Raw genomic sequence first — 20543 nt, forward strand, 5'->3', positions numbered from 1 at the left:
CGATGATGGGGCACTATTCCTCCCACTGACACCAATGATGGGGCACTGTTCCTCCCACTGATACCGATGATGAGGCACTATTCCTCCCACTGACACCAATGATGGGGCACTATTCCTCCCACTGACACCAATGATGGGGCACTATTCCTCCCACTGACACCAATGATGGGGCACTATTCCTCCCACTGACACCAATGATGGGGCATTATTCCTCCCACTGACACCAATGATGGGGCACTATTCCTCCCACTGACACCAATGATGGGGCATTATTCCTCCCACTGACACCAATGATGGGGCACTATTCCTCCCACTGACACCAATGATGGGGCACTATTCCTCCCACTGACACCAATGATGAGGCACTATTCCTCCCACTGACACCAATGATGGGGCACTATTCCTCCCACTGACACCAATGATGGGGCACTATTCCTCCCACTGATACCAATGATGGGGCACTATTCCTCCCACTGATACCAATGATGGGTCACTATTCCTCCCACTGATACCAATGATGGGGCAATATTCCTCCCACTGATACCAATGATGGGGCACTATTCCTCCCACTGATACCAATGATGGGGCACTATTCCTCTCCATGTTACCAATGATGGGGCACTATTCCTCCCACTGACACCAATGATGGGGCACTATTCCTCCCACTGACACCAATGATGGGGCACTATTCCTCCTACTGATACCAATGATGGGGCACTATTCCTCCCACTGACACCAATGATGGGGCACTATTCCTCCCACTGATACCAATGATGGGGCCCTATTCCTCCCACTGATACTAATGATGGGGCACTATTCCTCCAACTGATACCAATGATGGGGCACTATTCCTCCCACTGATACCAATGATGGGGAACTATTCCTCCCACTGATACCAATGATGGGGCACTATTCCTCCCACTGATACCAATGATGGGGCACTATTCCTCCCACTGACACCAATGATGGGGCACTATTCCTCCCACTGACACCAATGATGGGGCACTATTCCTCCCACTGATACCAATGATGGGGCACTATTCCTCCCACTGATACCAATGATGGGGCACTATTCCTCCCACTAATACTAAAGATGAGGCATTGTTTACTCCCACTGCTGCCCGGAAAAATTCCTATTCCTGCTGGCCACTGTTTGCCCCACCTAAAGTCTGTAGAACAGTAGACTGGCCCTTTGTGTAGAACATTTAGAGACCCCCGGAATACACAATAACAACAAAAATAACGATAAAAAGATTGTTGCATAGAATAATTCACAACAACTCTGCGTCTGACCACATTTCTTCTTTCATTAAAAAATAAAATGGTAAAGGACAACACAGTCAGATTTAGGTCCCCTTCACATGGGGCGGGCTCCGTTGGCGTCTACTTGCTCAGTGGGGGGATCTGTCCGCTGAACCCCGCTAAGCAGGCAGGAGGCTGGTGCGTGTTCGTTCTTATGCAGAGCAGACACAGCCCTCTGTCCTCTATGGGCGGGCGGATGTAGACGGACCGCCTGTCTGATTACACCAGACTGCCATTCGATCCGTTCCATCAGTCGGATGGTGAACGCCCCCCCCCCCCCTTTCCCCATCAGTCTTTTATTACCAGATTGGATGAAGGCGGGTGTAAATGGGCACATGTCTGCTTACACCAGCCACTCCATAGAGGAGACTGTTTTTCAGGCGGACCTGATTGGACCCTCCAGAAAGGAGGACCCGATCAGTCCGCTAGTGTAAAAGGGGCCTCAGATTCAGACGCTTTGGTAAATATGGCTCAATATGATTGACGTGAAAGATGACATAATGGAGTGATTTACTAAGACTGGAGAGTGCAAAATCTGGTGCAGCTGTGCATGGCAGCCAATCGGCTTCGAACGTCAGCTTGTTCAATTAAAGTGTTACTAAGCCCCGGACCCTGCATTCACTATATCCGCTCTCCCCGGACCTTGCATTCACTATATCCGCTCTCCCCGGACCTTGCATTCACTATATCCGGTCTCCCCAGACCCCGCATTCACTATATCCGCTCTCCCCAGACCCTGCATTCACTATATCCGCTCTCCCCAGACCCCGCATTCACTATATCCGCTTTCCCTGGACCCCGCATTCACTGTATCCGCTTTCCCCGGACCCTGCATTCACTGTATCTGCTTTCCCCGGACCCCGCATTCACTGTATCCGCTCTCCCCGGACCCCGCATTCACTGTATCCGCTCTCCCCGGACCCCGCATTCACTATATCCGCTCGCCCCGGACCCCGCATTCACTATATTCGCTCTCCCCGGACCCCGCATTCACTATATCTGCTCTCCCTGGACCCTGCTTTCACTATATCCGCTCTCCCCGGAACCCTACATTCACTATATCCACTCTCTCCGGTCCCCGCATTCACTATATCCGCTCTCCCCAGACCCTGCGTTCACTATATCCACTCTCCCTGGACCCTGCATTCACTATATCCGCTCTCCCCGGACCCTGCATTCACTTTATCCGGTCTCCCAGAGTACAAACAAGATGGAAAGGTAATTATTTTAGTAAATCTAAACTGCTAAATACCTTTTCTCATCAGCAGTATAGAGCGGTCTTGTGACTTCTATCAGTGTCCAGCAGAGCACTGGTTAAAGCTTGTAGGAGGAGTTTTCATTTTGCTCTAGGAGGATGCAGAACCCCTGACCTTTGTCTAGACAGTGCTGATTGGCCCTGTGCTGATCGCATGCATTCTCCCAAGAAAAAAAAAAACCTCTCTAGCAATACACACTAAACTGAGCATGTGCAGAATGGCTACGGTTTAGTCTGTCTTATTAGGAGATAAGATGTGGACATTCGAACAAGAGGAGGAACAGAGCAGTCAGGATCAAACAGCATTTTTACACAATGCGGAGGATTAACCCCTTAGGTTCCACAGTGAGTATAACAAGCATGCTTTACTGCATCTACAGACTGTTTTTGCTGTTGTGGGTTCAGTAACACTTTAAACTTTGGAACTAATGTGATGGCAGAGAAGCAGGGAACACACCTGATTCAGCAGTGGGATCCAGGGCGGGTGCTCTGGCTCCAAAGTGTCCTAAACCAAACACTGGATACAGGATACAAAAAAAGCAGGAAGAGCCGGCAACTCCAAAATCCGTATGAAAGCCTTATTAGTGATATAACCCACATGGAAGAAAAATATATTTAAAATTAAATTGAAATATATTTTAAAAATATTCTTCCCAAATATATTGACATATATTTGAAATGCTACAATTTTGCCATATTCAATATATTTCAGTAAATATATACACACTGTATGTTGAAATGCGTTTTTAAATATATTATATATTTAAATATATTCTTCAGATTTTTTTTAACATATAAAAAAAGTCATTTTAACACATTTTTATATATATTTGTAAATGCATTCCAAAAATGTAGATTTGTATTTTTAAAGACATACAGTATATTTGAAATGTGTTTTAAAAAATATTTTTCATATATTTTGTAATAAAAACACATTTCAACATACAGTGTATATATATATATATACACTGTGTGTGTATGTATGTGTGTGTGTATGTGTATGTATATATATATATATATATATATATCAGGGGCGGACTGACAACTCATGGGGCCCCCGGGCAATAGGGGATCATGGGGCCCCTGTGTCCTTGCCCAAACTCAAAAAAGCCTATGAAAAAGGTACGAGGGGCATCTCATGGGGTCCCCTACGGACCCCGGGCCCTCGGGCAGTGCCCGAGTTTCCATATGGTCAGTCCACCCCTGATATATATATACATACATATACACACACACACACAGTATATATATATATATATATATACACACACACACATATATACACTTCATATGTATATTTTTAAAAATATATTTTTGTTAAATATATTCTTCAGATTTTTTTTTACATAACAAAAAGGCATTTTAACAAATATTTTTACATATATTTGTAAATGCATTCCAAAAATGTAGATTTGTATTTTCAAAGACATACAGTATATTTTAAATGTATTTTAAAAAATAGTTTTCATATATTTTGTGATAAAAGCACATTAAACACATTTCAACGTGCAGTGTATATATATATATTTATTTATTTATTTATTTATTTATTTTTAAATATATTGAATATGGCCAAAATTGTAGCATTTCAAATATATGTCAATAAATTTGGGAAGAATTTTTAAAAAATATATTTCAAATATATTTTTCTTCCATATGGGAGGAGTGACATAAAAGCCTGCCAACGCGTTTCGGCAAGCAGCCTGGCGTAGCCAGGCTACTTGCCGAAACGCGTCAGCATGCTTTTATGTCACTCCTGTATCACTAATAAAACTTCCATGTGGATTTTGGCGTTGTCGGCTCTTCCTGCTTTTTTGTATCATTAAGCATTGGCAATAAAACCTGGAAGCTGATTGGTTTCTATGCAGAGCTGCACCAGATTTTGCACTCCCCAGTTTTAGTAAATCAGCCCCAATGGGTAAGTGACACGCACATCAAGCCAAGCTGTCCAGAATGAGGACTACACAGAAATGACTTACCCTTTAAAATGTAGTCCGTTAATAACATGGGAACCTTTTCACTGTCTTCTTTCATTGCATACAATACTGCAGAGACAACACAGACAGTTAGCATTGCACAGTACTAATCACTGAGACAAACCAGTATGGACATGGGGGGTCCGGGCCAGGGACGGGCTAGCAACTCATGGGGCCCCCGGACAGTAGGGGATCATGGGGCCCCTGTGTCCTCGCCCACACTCAAACCACACCCAAAACAGCCTATGAAAGGTACCAGGGGCATCTCATGGGGCCCCTTACTGACCCTGGGCCCTCGGGCAGTGCCCAAGTGCCGGGATGGTCAGTCCGCCCCTGGTCCAGGCATGCCCACATGGAAGAGAAATATATTTTCAATAGATTTAGAAAAATAAAGATATATGTGACATATATTTACAATACTAATATATTTTAACATGTATTCTAAAAAATGTAAATTTAAATATATTTTCTAAAAGCATCTATTTAAAAGGGATCCAGCTCCGGCATCACCCGGGCCGGTTCTTTGCTGGTCTTCGGGTCCCTGGTGGCGCCATGTTTACTAAGGGAAGCCAACTGTGACTCACACCCAGCTTCCCACTGAGCATGCTCGAGTCGCTCTGCGCTTTGTGAACGGTCCTGCAGCATTGTGGGACCCGTGACATGTCCCAGAAGGCTGTGGGCAAAGAAGGGGGGAGCTGTCAAAACCAGGTACCCACTCCCACCCCCCCAAAAAAATAAATATGCCCAAATGTGGTACGGTGGTGGGGGGGGGGGGGTTCTAGGCAGAACAGTAGAAAGTCCCCTTTTGGGTGAAGTTCTACTTTAATATGTACAGTAAGGCCAGGTTCACACCTATGCAGTTTGCGTTTGATGCGTTTCTGCAGTGCTTTGTTTCAGTGCGTTTTTGCACATGCATTTTTGCCGCGTTTTGTTTTTTCAACTTGTTACTGGGCAGAATAAAACGCAAAACGCATCAAAAACACATCAAAAATGCATTTATTCTGGGCAGAATAATACTGATTAAAAACACACTACATGCTTTTCTGAAGCATCTCCATTAAAGTCTATAGAACCAAAAACGCAACATTTTGCATTTTTTAAAACATTTTTTTTTTGTTGCTGGGCAGATTAAAATGCATAAAAAAATGCAGCAAAAACGCACTACATGCTTTCCTGCAGCGTTTGATGCATTTCTGCAGTGCTTTTTTCAGTGTGTTTTTGCACATGCATGTTTGCTGCGTTTTTTTTTATTTTCAACTTGTTACTGGGCAGAATAAAACGCAAAATGCATCAAAAACACATTAAAAACGCATTTATTCAGGACGGAATAAAATGCATCAAAAACGCGCTACACGCTTTTCTGCAGCGTTTACAAAGAAGTCCATAGAATCAAAAATACAACATTTTGCGTTTTAATTTTTTTTTATGTCGCTAGGCAGATTAAAATGCAGCAAAAACGCACTACATGCATTTTTGGTTCTATAGACTTCAATGGAGACCCTGCAGAAAAGCATGTAGTGCGTTTTTGCTGCATTTTTTTATGCATTTTAATCTGCCTAGCAACAACAAAAAAAAAAGTTTTAAAAAACGCAAAACATTGCATTTTTGATTCTATAGACTTCAATGGAGACGCTGCAGAAAAGCAACGTTTTGCGTTTTTTTAAATATTTTTTTTTTATTTTGCTGGGCAGATTAAAATGCAGCAAAAACGCACTACATGCTTTCCTGCAGTGTCTCCATTGAAGTCTATAGAACCAAAAAACACAACGTTTTGCGTTTTTTAAAACTTTTTTTTTGTTGTTGCTAGGCAGATTAAAATGCATAAAAAAATGCAGCAAAAACGCACTACATGCTTTTCTGCAGCGTCTCCATTGAAGTCTATAGAACCAAAAACGCAACGTTATGCGTTCTTTAACCACCTTCCGCCCGCCATATAGTCCAATGACGGACGCAAGGTGGGACGTCCTCCCATTCTAACCTATGCTTGGCTCCGGGAGCGCGCAGCGCGGCGATCGTCCTTCGGACATAGCAGATCACCGATCACGGAAAGAGCCGAAGATGTCGGCTCGGTCATGTGATCAGCTGTGTCCAATCACAGCTGATCACATGTAAATAGGGAAATGCCGGTTATCGGCATTTCTCTCCTCTCGAGCTGTCATGCTGACAGAGGAGAGGAGAGCCGGTAATCGGCTTTCCATGGAGGGGACATGTACACTGATCATCAGTGTAACCCCAGCAGTGCCACCTGTCAGTGCCCATCAGTGCCACATCAATGCCACATATCAGTGCCCATCTGAGCTGCCTTTCAGTGTCACCCATCAGTGCCAGTCAGTGCCACCTATCAATGCCAATCAGTGCCCCCTATCAGTGCTGCCAATCAGTGTCACCTATCAGTGCCAGTCAGTGCCGCCTATCAGTGCCTGTCAGTGCCGCCTAACAGTGCCCATCAGTGCCACCTATCAGTGCTGCCTATCAGTGTCATGTATCAGTGCTGCCTTTCAGTGCCCATCAGTGATGCCTGTCAATGCCAATCAGTGCCACCTACCAGTGCCTCATCAGTGCGCATCAGTGCCACCTATCAGTGTCCATCAGTGCAGCCTATCAGTGTCCATCAGTGCAGCCTATCAGTGCCCATCACTGCAGCCTCATTAGTGCACATCAGTGAAGGAGAAAAATCACTTATTTACAAAATTTTATAACAAAAACTAAGAAAAACATTTTTTTCAAAAATTTTCAGTGGTTTTTGGTTTGTTTAAGAAAGCATAAAAAACCCAGAGGTGATTAAATACCACCAAAATAAAGCTCTATCTGTCACAAAAAAATGATAAAAATTTCATATGGGTACAGTGCTGCATGACCGCGCAATTGTCAAAGTGTGATGGCGCTGAAAGCTGGAAATTGGCCTGGGCAGGAAGGGGGTAGAAGTGCCCACTAGGCAAGTGGTTAAAAATGTTTTTTTTTCGTTGTTGGTGGGCAGATTAAAATGAAGCAAAAACGCACTACATGCTTTCCTGCAGCGTCTCCATTGAAGTCCATAGAACCAAAAACGCAAAGTTTTGTGTTCTAAAAAAAGTCCCCGACCCTTTCCAAAAAACGCAGCGGGTGAAAACGCAGAGATGTGAACGTGTCCCATAGGAAATTGTGTTAAATGGATTGCTGTGCGTTTCTGCAAAACGCAGCTGGGTGTGAACCTAGACTAACACTTGTTTTACTGCCATCACTGATCACACTAGAGAAATCTCTATTTTTTTTTCCATTTTACCTTTAAAATATGCAAGAAAAATGAAATATCTCTTGGAAGAAAATAATTTCTTGCTACATTGAAAGGATGCGCCATCCAATGTCCTTCTGTCTGCAGGTGTCATAGTGGGTCAGGTGTCAGGTTTAGATTTCCCATAATGCAATCCACTAAATCCAAAATTCAGTAACAAAACAAGAATACCGCTGTGCTGTCACATGGGGGCGCTATTGTTCCATAAAAACATCAGCTGACCATGGTTCAAGAAAAATAAAGTGGCAGAAGGATGATCCAATGCTTGAACCCCAAGCAGGGGCGGACTGACAAATCATGGGGCCCCCGGGCAATAGGGGATCATGGGGCCCCTGTGTCCTTGCCCAAACTCAAAAAAGCCTATGAAAAAGGTACCAGGGGCATCTCATGGGGCCCCCTACTGACCCTGGGCCCTCGGGCAGTGCCCAAGTTTCCAAATGGTCAGTCCGCCCCTGACCCCAAACATGCCAAGGTAGCAGCCTTACTGTTTGTCAGCATCTGCAGGTCTTCCACCGATGGGGGCGTGGCTTTCTTCTCGTACGGAATGACGGTGTTCAAATACTACGTGAAGAAAGAGGAGGAAATATTAGACATGGAGGAGATCTGAGTGCTTCCCTGTTACCAAACTAGGCTTTAGATCAGGGGTCTCCAAACTGCGGCCCAGGGGCCAGATGCGGCCCTTTGCTTGCTTTTATCGGCCCTTGGGGGCGCTATTTTATGCGCTGATACCAACAATTGGGCATAATTCCCTCCATTGACACCAATGATGGAGCACAATTCCTTACAATGACACCAACAATGGGGCCCAATGACACCAATGATGAGGCACAATTCCTCACACTAATACCAACAATGAGGCACAATTCCTCACAATGATACCAACAATGGGACCCAATGACACCAACGATGAGGGCACAATTCCGCACATTGACACCACCACTGGGGCCCAATGACACCAATAATGGGGCACAATTTCTCACAATGACACCAACAATGAGGCCCAATGACACCAATGATGGGACACAATTCCTCACAATGACACAAACAATGGGGCCCGATGATACCAATGATGGGGCACAATTCCTCACAATGACACCAACAATGAGGCCCAATGACGGGGCACAAATTCCTCACAATGACACCAACAATGGGGCCCAGTGATACCAATGATGGGGCACAATTCCTCACAATGACACCAACAATGGGGCACAATTCCTCACAATGACACTAACAATGAGGCCCAATGACAACAATGATGCGGCACAATTCCTCACAATGACACAAACAATGGGGCCCGATGATACCAATGACAGGGCACAATTCCTCACAATGACACCACCAATGGGGCCCAATGACACCAATGATGGGGCACAATTCCTTACAATGACACCTCCAATGGGGCCCAATGACACCAATGATAGGACACAATTCCTCACAATGACACCACCAATGGGGCTCAATGACACCAATGATGGGGCACAATTCCTCACAATGACACTAACAATGGGTCCCAGTGATACCAATGATGAGGCACAATTCCTCACACTGACACCAACAATGGGACACAATTCTTCACAATGACACTAACAATGGGGCACAATGACACCAATGACGAGGGCACAATTCCTCGCAATGACACAAACAATGGGCCCAATGACACCAATGATGGGGAACAATTCTTCACAATGACACCAACAATGGGGCATATATTAAATGTGGGTTTAATACCACTTTAACTTTGACACAAGAAGCAATAGTAACACATTTCAGCACTGGAACGCCCAGAATCGCACGCTTTCCTATCATCGCAGACTCACCTGCTTGTCATTCCCAGAATTCCCAAACGTCTGTCTGATTCCCGTCTGCAGGATGTTGGAGATTCCCTCCATGCTGAAACGCTGCAGGAAAGCCCAGGAGAGGTCAGGATGGACACAGAAAGGTGGGGCACACCAACATACCTGCGGTACGGAGTCGGCCATTCACCTACCTTCATGGGCATCTGGCCGTGTCGCTCGGAGCGGTTGCTCTGCAGGCTCAGTCCTTTCTCTTTCCTCCTTTTCTTCACCAGCTCCCTGTGTTCCTTCTGCTTGTTCTGGACCTCCAGGAGAGCCGTGATGAAGGAATTCTTCACCTCCTTCTCAAACTCCAGCTCGTCCCGTCTAGCCAGCTGCTGCACCAGCTCCTCCGAGTAGTCGCAGATGGCTCGCTCCACGCGCTCCAGCAGCTGGGTCAGCTCCTCTCGGCTCATGTGTTGAAGTCCTGCTGGTGGTCAGAAGATGGAGAACGCCCATGGTTATACATCACAGAGATCAACGAAGGACGAACATGGCACTCCAGTTATCACAGACACATCCGTGTCATGAGAGAGACAAAAAATCGCTGGCGAAAGCGCAGAGCGTTGTAAATACTCACATGCAGTGGGTTTCCTTTCTATAAATGATTATATATCCCCCTCCTGCCCACCCACATGGAAGAAAAATATATTTGAAATATATTTTAAAAATATTCTTCCCAAATATATTTTTATTATATATTTGAAATGCTACAATTTTGGCCGTATTCAATATATTTAAAAAAAATTATATATATACACTGCATGTTGAAATGCATTTTTATTACAAAATATATGAAAAACATTTTTAGAAATACATTTCAAATATACTGTATGTCTTTAAGAATACAAATCTATTGTTTTGTCATTTTTGGAATGCATTTACAAATATATGTTAAAATTACTTTTTTATATGTTAAAAAAAATCTGAAGAATATATTTAAACAATATATATTTTTTTAAATATTTTTCATATATTTTGTAATATATAAAAAAATCATTTCAACATGCAGTATATATATGTATATGTATTATACATGGAGATCATATCCCCCTTATGTATTATACATGGAGATCATATCCCCCCTTATGTATTATACATGGAGATCATATCTCCCCCTTATGTATTATACATGGAGATCATATCCCCCTTATGTATTATACATGGAGATCATATCCCCCCTTATGTATTATACATGGAGATCATATCCCCCCTTATGTATTATACATGGAGATCATATCCCCCCCTTATGTATTATACATGGAGATCATATCCCCCCTTATGTATTATACATGGAGATCATATCCCCCCTTATATATTATACATGGAGATCATATCCCCCCTTATGTATTATACATGGAGATCATATCCCCCTTATGTATTATACATGGAGATCATATCCCCCCTTATGTATTATACATGGAGATCATATCCCCCCTTATGTATTATACATGGAGATCATATCCCCCTTATGTATTATACATGGAGATCATATCCCCCCTTATGTATTATACATGGTGATCATATCCCCCCCTTATGTATTATACATGGAGATCATATCCCCCCTTATGTATTATACATGGTGATCATACCCCCCTTATGTATTATACATGGTGATCATATCCCCCTTATGTATTATACATGGAGATCATATCCCCCCTTATGTATTATACATGGTGATCATATCCCCCCCTTATGTATTATAAATGGAGATCATATCCCCCTTATGTATTATACATGGAGATCATATCCCCCCTTATGTATTATACATGGTGATCATATCCCCCCTTATGTATTATACATGGAGATCATATCCCCCCTTATGTATTATACATGGAGATAATATCCCCCCTTATGTATTATACATGGAGATCATATCCCCCATTATGTATTATACATGGAGATCATATCCCCCCCCTTATGTATTATACATGGAGATCCTATCCCCCCTTATGTATTATACATGGAGATCATATCCCCCCTTATGTATTATACATGGAGATCATATCCCCCCCTTATGTATTATACATGGAGATCATATCCCCCTTATGTATTATACATGGAGATCATATCCCCCCTTATGTATTATACATGGAGATCATACCCCCCCTTATGTATTATACATGGAGATCATATCCCCCCCTTGTGTATTATACATGGAGATCATATCCCCCCTTATGTATTATACATGGAGATCATATCCCCCTTATGTATTATACATGGAGATCATATCCCCCCTTATGTATTATACATGGAGATCATATCCCCCCTTATGTATTATACATGGTGATCATATCCCCCCTTATGTATTATACATGGTGATCATATCCCCCCTTATGTATTATACATGGAGATCATATCCCCCCTTATGTATTATACATGGAGATCACTTCCCCTCTTATGTATTATACATGGAGATCATACCCCCCTTATGTATTATACATAGAGATCATATCCCCCCTTATGTATTATACATGGTGATCATATCCCCCATTATGTATTATACATGGAGATCATATCCCCCTTTATGTATTATACATGGAGATCATATCCCCCCTTATGTATTATACATGGAGATCATATCCCCCCTTATGTATTATACATGGTGATCATATCCCCCATTATGTATTATACATGGAGATCATATCCCCCCTTATGTATTATACATGGAGATCATATCCCCCTTTATGTATTATACATGGAGATCATACCCCCTCTTATGTATTATACATGGAGATCATATTCCCCTTATGTATTATACATGGAGATCATATCCCCCCTTATGTATTATACATGGAGATCATATTCCCCTTATGTATTATACATGGAGATCATATCCCCCCTTGTGTGTTATACATGGGGATCATATCCCCCCTTATGTATTATACATGGTGATCATATCCCCCCTTATGTATTATACATGGAGATCCTATCCCCCTTATATATTATACATGGAGATCATATCCCCCCCTTGTGTATTATACATGGAGATCATACCCCCCTTATGTATTATACATGGAGATCATATCCCCCCTTATGTATTATACATGGAGATCATATCCCCCTTATGTATTATACATGGAGATCATATCCCCCCTTATGTATTATACATGGAGATCATATCCCCTTATGTATTATACATGGAGCTCATATCCCCCCTTATGTATTATACATGGTGATCATATCCCCCATTATGTATTATACATGGAGATCATATCCCCCTTTATGTATTATACATGGAGATCATACCCCCTCTTATGTATTATACATGGAGATCATATTCCCCTTATGTATTATACATGGAGATCATATCCCCCCTTATGTATTATACATGGAGATCATATCCCCCCTTATGTATTATACATGGAGATCATATCCCCCCTTATGTATTATACATGGAGATCATATTCCCCTTATGTATTATACATGGAGATCATATCCCCCCTTGTGTGTTATACATGGGGATCATATCCCCCCTTATGTATTATACATGGTGATCATATCCCCCCTTATATATTATACATGGAGATCATATCCCCCCTTATGTATTATACATGGAGATCCTATCCCCCTTATATATTATACATGGAGATCATATCCCCCCCTTGTGTATTATACATGGAGATCATACCCCCCTTATGTATTATACATGGAGATCATATCCCCCCTTATGTATTATACATGGAGATCATATCCCCCTTATGTATTATACATGGAGATCATATCCCCCCTTATGTATTATACATGGAGATCATATCCCCCTTATGTATTATACATGGAGATCATATCCCCCCTTATGTATTATACATGGAGATCATATCCCCCTTATGTATTATACATGGAGATCATATCCCCCCTTATGTATTATACATGGAGATCATATCCCCCCTTATGTATTATACATGGAGATCATATCCCCCTTATGTATTATACATGGAGATCATATCCCCCCTTATGTATTATACTGTACATGGTGATCATATCCCCCCTTATGTATTATACATGGAGATCATATCCCCCTTATGTATTATACATAGAGATCATATCCCCCCTTATGTATTATACATGGAGATCATATCCCCCCTTATGTATTATACATGGAGATCTTATCCCCCCTTATGTATTATACATGGAGATCATATCCCCCCTTATGTATTATACATGGTGATCATATCCCCCCTTATGTATTATACATGGAGATCATATCCCCCCTTATGTATTATACATGGAGATCATATCCCCCCCTTATGTATTATACATGGAGATCATATCCCCCCCTTATGTATTATACATGGTGATCATATCCCCCTTAATCTCCTCTTCTCAATAGAGAATACATTCAGTTCCTCTAATCTTTCCTCATAGCTGATCTCCTCCATGCCTCTTATCAGTTTGGTTGCCCTTCTCTGTACTTTCTTCTGTTCCCCAATTTTCGTTTTATGAATTGGTGCCCAAAACTGAACTGCATATTCCAGATGAGGTATTACTAATGACTAATACCGGGGGGGGGGGGATGATATCTCTCTTTCTGGAGTCTATACCTCTCTTAATACAAGAGGAGATTTTGGTCACTTTAGAACCCTCAGCTTGGCATTGCATGCCGTTATTAAGCTTGTGATCCACCAGAACCCCCAGATCCTTCTCCACCATTGACTCCCCCAGATCCTTCTCCACCATTGACCCCCCCAGATCCTTCTCCACCATTGATTCCCCCAGTTGTACCCCCCCCCCATCCTAGTGTGTATGATGCATGCATATTCTTAGTCCCCAAGTGCAGAACCTTACATTTATCAACATTAAACCTCATTTGCCACATAGTTGCCCAATATACTACCCGCATACTGATCCCAGATGAGGTCTTACTAATGATTTGCACTGGGGTGGGGGGGGGATGATATCTCTCTCTCTGGAGTCTATACCTCTCCTAATACAAGAGAGGATTTTGCTCACTTTAGAACCCGCAGCTTGGCATTTCTGCCATTATTGTGCTTGTGATCTACCAGAACCCCCAGATCCTTCTCCACCACTGACCCCCCCCCCCCCAGATCCTTCTCCACTATTGATCCCCCCCAGATCCTTCTCCACCATTGATCCCCCCCAGATCCTTCTCCACCATTGACCCCCCCAGTTGTACTCCCCCTAATATGTATGATGCATGCATATTCTTAGCCCCCTGTGCAGAACCTTACATTTATCAACATTAAACCTCATTGGCCCCATAGTCCCCCAATTACACAGAGCCCTGAGGTCGGCTTGTAAGTTGGAGACATCCTGTAAGGACGTTATTCCCCGGCACAGCTTGGTGTCATCTGCAAAGACTGAAATGGGATTTATAAACCCCGACCCTATATTGTTTATAAATAGATTAAAAAGTAACATCCTGACACTGAACCTTGGGGTACCCCACTAATAACACTGAACCTTGGGGTACACCACTGACACCCCAAGACCACGCAGAGTATGAATCATTAACCACTACTCTCTGAATACGATCTTTTGGGCAGTTTTCTATCCATTTACATACAGATATTTCCAAGCCTGTAGATTTTACCTTACACATTAGCCATGTGTGGGGAGCTGTGTCACATGCTTTTGCAAAATCCCATGTCCACCGCCACCCCTCTGTCCAAGTATACCACGTTGACCGCCACCCCTATGTCCAAGTATACCACATTCACCGCCACCCCTCTGTCCAAGTATACCATGTCCACTGCCACCCCTCTGTCCAAGTATACCACGTTGACCGCCACCCCTATGTCCAAGTATACCACATTCACCGCCACCCCTCTGTCCAAGTATACCACGTCCACTGCCACCCCTCTGTCCAAGTATACCACAGCCACCGCCACCCCTCTGTCCAAGTATACCACGTCCACCGCCACCCCTCTGTCCAAGTATACCACAGCCACCGCCACCACTCTGTCCAAGTATACCACGTCCACTGCCACCCCTCTGTCCAAGTATACCATGTTGACTGCCACCCCTATGTCCAAGTATACCACGTTCACCGCCACCCCTCTGTCCAAGTATACCACCGCCACCCCTCTGTCCATGTATACCACGTCCACCGCCACCCCTCTGTCCAAGTATACCACAGCCACCGCCACCCCTCTCTCCAAGTATACCACAGCCACCGCCACCCCTCTGTCCAAGTATACCACGTCCACCGCCACCCTTCTGTCCAAGTATACCACAGCCACCACCACCCCTCTGTCCAAGTATACCACGTCCACCGCCACCCCTCTGTCCAAGTATACTATGTATTGACCCCTTTTTAAATATTGGCACCACATAGACCTTACGCCAATCCAGTGGTACTATGCCAGGCATTAAAGAGTCCCTAAAAATGAGAAACAATTACTTTGAAATGACAGAGCTCAATTCTTTAAGGCCCCGTGTGTGTATGCCATCCGGTCCAGGGGCTTTACTCACCTTTATTCTGTCTAAATATTTTTGGGTCATATCAATTGTGAGCCAATGTGGACCATCTGGAGCTGTCAATACCATGCCCATTATGGACAAGAGCTCCCCTATGCTCCTTTGTATACACAGAGCTGAAGAAGGGATTTCATACATTTTTGCAGTGTGTTCACATACAGACTTTTTGAAGAATTCCCATTTCTGTGTTGTGTTCATTGATGCCAATATTCCCTCCCAGTCTAAGTCTTGGAGAGCTGCTCTCAGCCTTGAAAAATTAGCTCTCTTAAAGTTGAGCCTTTTTATTTTTCCCGTATGTGCTTGTTGTTTACAGCTAACAATAAATGAAATCATGTTATGGTCACTGCTACCCAGATGTTCTTTTATATGGACATTTGTAATAAGCTCTGCATGGTTTGAGATTACCAGGTCCAGTAGAGCATCATTCCTAGTTGGGGCCTCTATGAACTATACCATAAAATTATCCTGTAGAAGGTTTATACATTTTTGCCCTTTAACTGTTCCTGCAGTGCCATTATTCTAATCAATTTCCAGGTAGTTAAAATCCCCCATTATTATCACTGTCCCAGCCCTTTTGATCTGTGCAAGGAGCTGAGTCTCTACCTCCTCATTAACAATAGACACAGAACATGGAAATGTAATTATATAGTGTAAAAACCACTCCTTCTCACTCAGTTATCTAAATCCCAATGACTCAGTTTAACACCTTCCACCCCAGAAAGGCAAGTACAAACAGTGATAATGAGCCACATAAATATTTATTTAAAAAAAATTAAAATTATGCGTGCAAAAACCCAAATTGTGATCTGAAAATTAATCTTCTAAAAAAATCCAAACGGTCACTAAAAATCATCCAGTGTCCAAACAATATTTTTCTTAAGTAGTGAACTGTCCAAAGACTACGCATATCTATTTTTTGTTTTTTGATTTTTAGTGACCTTTTGGATTTATTTAGAAGATTCATTTTCAGATCACAATTTTGGTTTTTACACGCATAATTTTTTTTTTTTATTATTTTTTTTATTAATTAATTAATTAATATTGATGGAAATGTAATTGCTGTAATAAAATATAAACTGCTAAAAACTTTTTCTCATCAGCAGTATATAGCAGTCTTGTGACTTCTATCAGTGTCCAGCAGAGCACTGGTTAAAGCTTGTAGTTTTCATTTTGCTCTGGAAGGATGCAGAACCCCTGATCCTCTGTCTGGACAGTGCTGATTGACCGTTGCTGCAGCCCACTAATAGTGCGAAAAAAAATTATTTTGGAATTCGACCCGTGTATGGCCGGCTTAAGTAACCCCCACCGTGTCCCAAAGAGTTGCAAGAATGTTTAGAATCAATAAAAGATGATTTGGCCTATTAGTCCTCTAGGGATAAATTATTAAAACAAGAATCTCATTCTCATTCATATCAATTATTCCATCTCTGCTGTACAGCACAAATCACATTTACACGGAGGATAATGCGATTTATCAGAATATTAGAAATCAATAAAATGTTCCGCAAACAGATGAAAATAAAAGCCGGCATCTTGAGTGCTTGTAAACAGGCTGCCAAATGATCATTTATGTCTTCTATCCACATAAACTACTATAGAGGAGTGCTGGGCGGCTGTGTAACACGCGGGCCTTTGGGCCGATCACCCTGCCTCGGCTCACCAATGTGATGCGAATATTTCTCTCTCAGCTGACAAGACACTGAGAAAGGAAACCTTCAGCAGGAATGCCGAGTGACCCCCCGATTTGAAATTGTGTGACCAGGGGCGGACTGACAACTCATGGGGCCCCCGGGCAATAGGGCATCATGGGGGCCCTGTGTCCTCACCCACACTCAAACCACACCCAAAAAAGCCTATGATAGGTACCAAAGGCATCTCATGGGGTCCCCTACTGACCTCGGGCAGAGCCCGAGTTCCCAAATGGTCAATCCGCCCCTGCGTGTGACTTACAGTGAAGCCGTATGATTTCAAAATCGGATGACCTGCCGATTTCAGTTGCAATTTGCTAGACATCTGACGCAGATGTCTATGCAAATCGCAACAAAAGTAATGCATGTATTGCTTTAGAAATCGGTGCGTCTCCGACCAAGTCGGAACCGCGCCGATGTGACTGCTCTAATAGCGGACAATAGGGTGTGACGATTTGCATAAGATTTGCAAGTCGCATAGCACGCAAGTCGCAGGCCAAGTCGCACCCGATGCAGAGGCGGACTGACAACTCATGGGGCCCCCGGGCAATAGGGGATCATGGGGCCCCCTGTGTCCTTGCCCAAACTCAAAAAAACCTATGAAAAAGGTACCTGGGGCATCTCATGGGGCCCCCTACTGACCCCGGGCCCTCGGGCAGTGCCCGAGTTTCCAAATGGTCAGTCCGCCCCTGACCCGATGTGACCGGGGTGTTAATGAACATTAACTGGCACTCTGTTTTATTTTATTTCATTATTATTATACTCACCGGCCACTTTATTAGGTCCACTTGTTCAATTGCTTAGTAACACTAATTGCTAATTAGCCAATCACATGGCAGCAACTCATACCTTTGCATTTAGGTATCTAGACGTGGTGAAGACGACGGCTGAAGTTCAATCTGAGCATCAGAGTGGGGAAGAAAGGGGATTTAAGTGACTTTAAACGTGGTATGGTTGTTGGTGCCAGATTTAGTAAATCAACCCCAGAATGTACTAAAGCCCAACTCCAGGCAAATAAAACATTATCTCTATGTAGTGGAGCTGTGCCCTCACTGGGTTAATCACTCGTTTTGGTTTCAGGGAACAATAAAAGGTAATACACTATATTGCCAAAAGTATTGGTCGGCTTGCCTTTATGCCTTTCCACGCACATGACCTTTAATGCCCCCCAGTCTTAGTCCGTAGGGTTCAATATTGAGTTGGCCCCGCCCTTTCCACGCACATGACCTTTAATGGCCCCCCCAGTCTTAGTCCGTAGGGTTCAATATTGAGTTGGCCCCGCCCTTTGCAGCTATAACAGCTTCAACTCTTCTGGGAAGGCCGTCCACAAGGTTTAGGAGGGTGTCTATGGGAAGGTTGGACCATTCTTCCAGAAACACATTTGTCAGGTCAGGCACTGATGTCGGGGGAGGAGGCCTGGCTCGCAGTCTCCGCTCTAATTCATCCCAAAGGTGTTCTATGGGGTTGAGGCCAGGACTCTGTGCAGGACAGTCAAGTTCCTCCACCCCAAACTGGATCCTCCATGTCTTTATGGACCTTGCTTTGTGCACTGGTGGGCAGTCATGTTGGAACAGGAAGGGGCCATCCCCAAACTCTTCTCACAAAGTTGGAAGCATGAAATTGTCCAAAATGTCTTGGTATGCTGACGCCTTAACAGTTCCCTTCACTGGAACTAGAGGGCCAAGCCCAACCCCTGAAAAACAACTCCACACCATAATCCCCCCTCCACCAAACTTTAGACTTGGCACAATGCAGTCAGGCAAGTACCGTTCTCCTGGCAACTGTCAAACCCAGACATGTCTATCAGATTGCCAGACAGAGAAGCGTGATTGGTCACTCCAGAGAACAAGTCTCCTCTGCTCTAGAGTCCAGTGGCGGCGTGCTTTACACCACGGCATCAGGCGCTTTGCATTGCACTTGGTGATGGAAGGCTTGGATGCAGCTACTCGGCCATGGAAACCCATTCCATGAAGCTCTCTACGCACTGTTGTTGTGCTCATCTGAAGGCCACATCAAGTTTGGAGGTATTTAGCTGTTGACTCTGCAGACAGTTGGCGACTTCTGCGTACTGTGCTCTTCAGCATGCGCTGACCCCGCCCTGTCATGTGCCGTGGCCTACCACTTGGTGGCTGAGTTGCTGTTGTTCCCAGTTGCTTCCACTTTGTTATAATCCCACTAACAGTTGAGCGTGGAATATTTAGTAGCCAGGAAATGTCACGGATGGAGTTATTGCCCAGGTGACCACCTATCACGGGACCACGCTTGGAGTCACTGAGCTCCTGAGAGCGACCCATTCTTTCACCAATGTTTGTAGAAGCAGTCTGCATGCCTAGGGGCTTGATTGTATACACCTGTGTCCATGGAGGGGATTGGAACACCTGAATCACATGACTGGGAGGGCGGGGCCAATACTTTTGGCAATATAGTGTATAGTTACTTGATGCTCTGCTCCACCCTGCAACTAAACCAATGCCCACAGCTTTTGCACCCCCTGCGCTCTAGCGGTCTAGGGCCATGATGTCATCAAGATCAGAGCAGGATCCATAGCCCTGGGTTTGAGGACACCAAGGGACAGTCCACCATCGGATCATGGGGGAGACCCATCTGCCAGGGGTGAGGTAAGTAAAACTGTTTCTCCTCTCCCTCCGACAAAATGAGCAATTAACCCTTGCAGTGCAGGCATAGCCCCAATGCAAGGGATCATTTTTTTATTTGCCCGGAGTTTTGCATTAAATTATGTTTTCCCATTTAGGTGAGACCTGAACTCCATTACTCCACGGA

General features: G+C 43.7%; 1 protein-coding gene across 4 annotated transcripts in view; it reads right to left on the minus strand.

Moving 5' to 3' along the window:
• Nucleotides 1–20543, minus strand: part of FEZ1 (fasciculation and elongation protein zeta 1) — a 101855-nt gene that overhangs the window by 3898 nt on the left and 77414 nt on the right. For 2 of the 4 annotated variants that reach the window (XM_089659002.1, XM_089659000.1), the window contains exons 6-9: nucleotides 9792–10063; nucleotides 9622–9702; nucleotides 8290–8365; nucleotides 4537–4602 (exon numbers count right to left, since the gene is read on the minus strand). In XM_089659002.1, coding sequence (XP_089515128.1) covers nucleotides 4537–4602; nucleotides 8290–8365; nucleotides 9622–9702; nucleotides 9792–10063 — 495 coding nt within the window. Of the gene's footprint in view, nucleotides 1–4536; nucleotides 4603–8289; nucleotides 8366–9621; nucleotides 9703–9791; nucleotides 10067–20543 lie in introns of all 4 variants that reach the window. The other 2 variants (XM_089659001.1, XM_089658999.1) reach the window with 1 other exon arrangement.

Source organism: Staurois parvus, unplaced genomic scaffold (genome assembly GCF_062004578.1).
Source record: "Staurois parvus isolate SC_StPar_1 unplaced genomic scaffold, SC_StPar_1.0 ptg001122l, whole genome shotgun sequence".
Lineage (NCBI taxonomy): Eukaryota > Metazoa > Chordata > Amphibia > Anura > Ranidae > Staurois > Staurois parvus.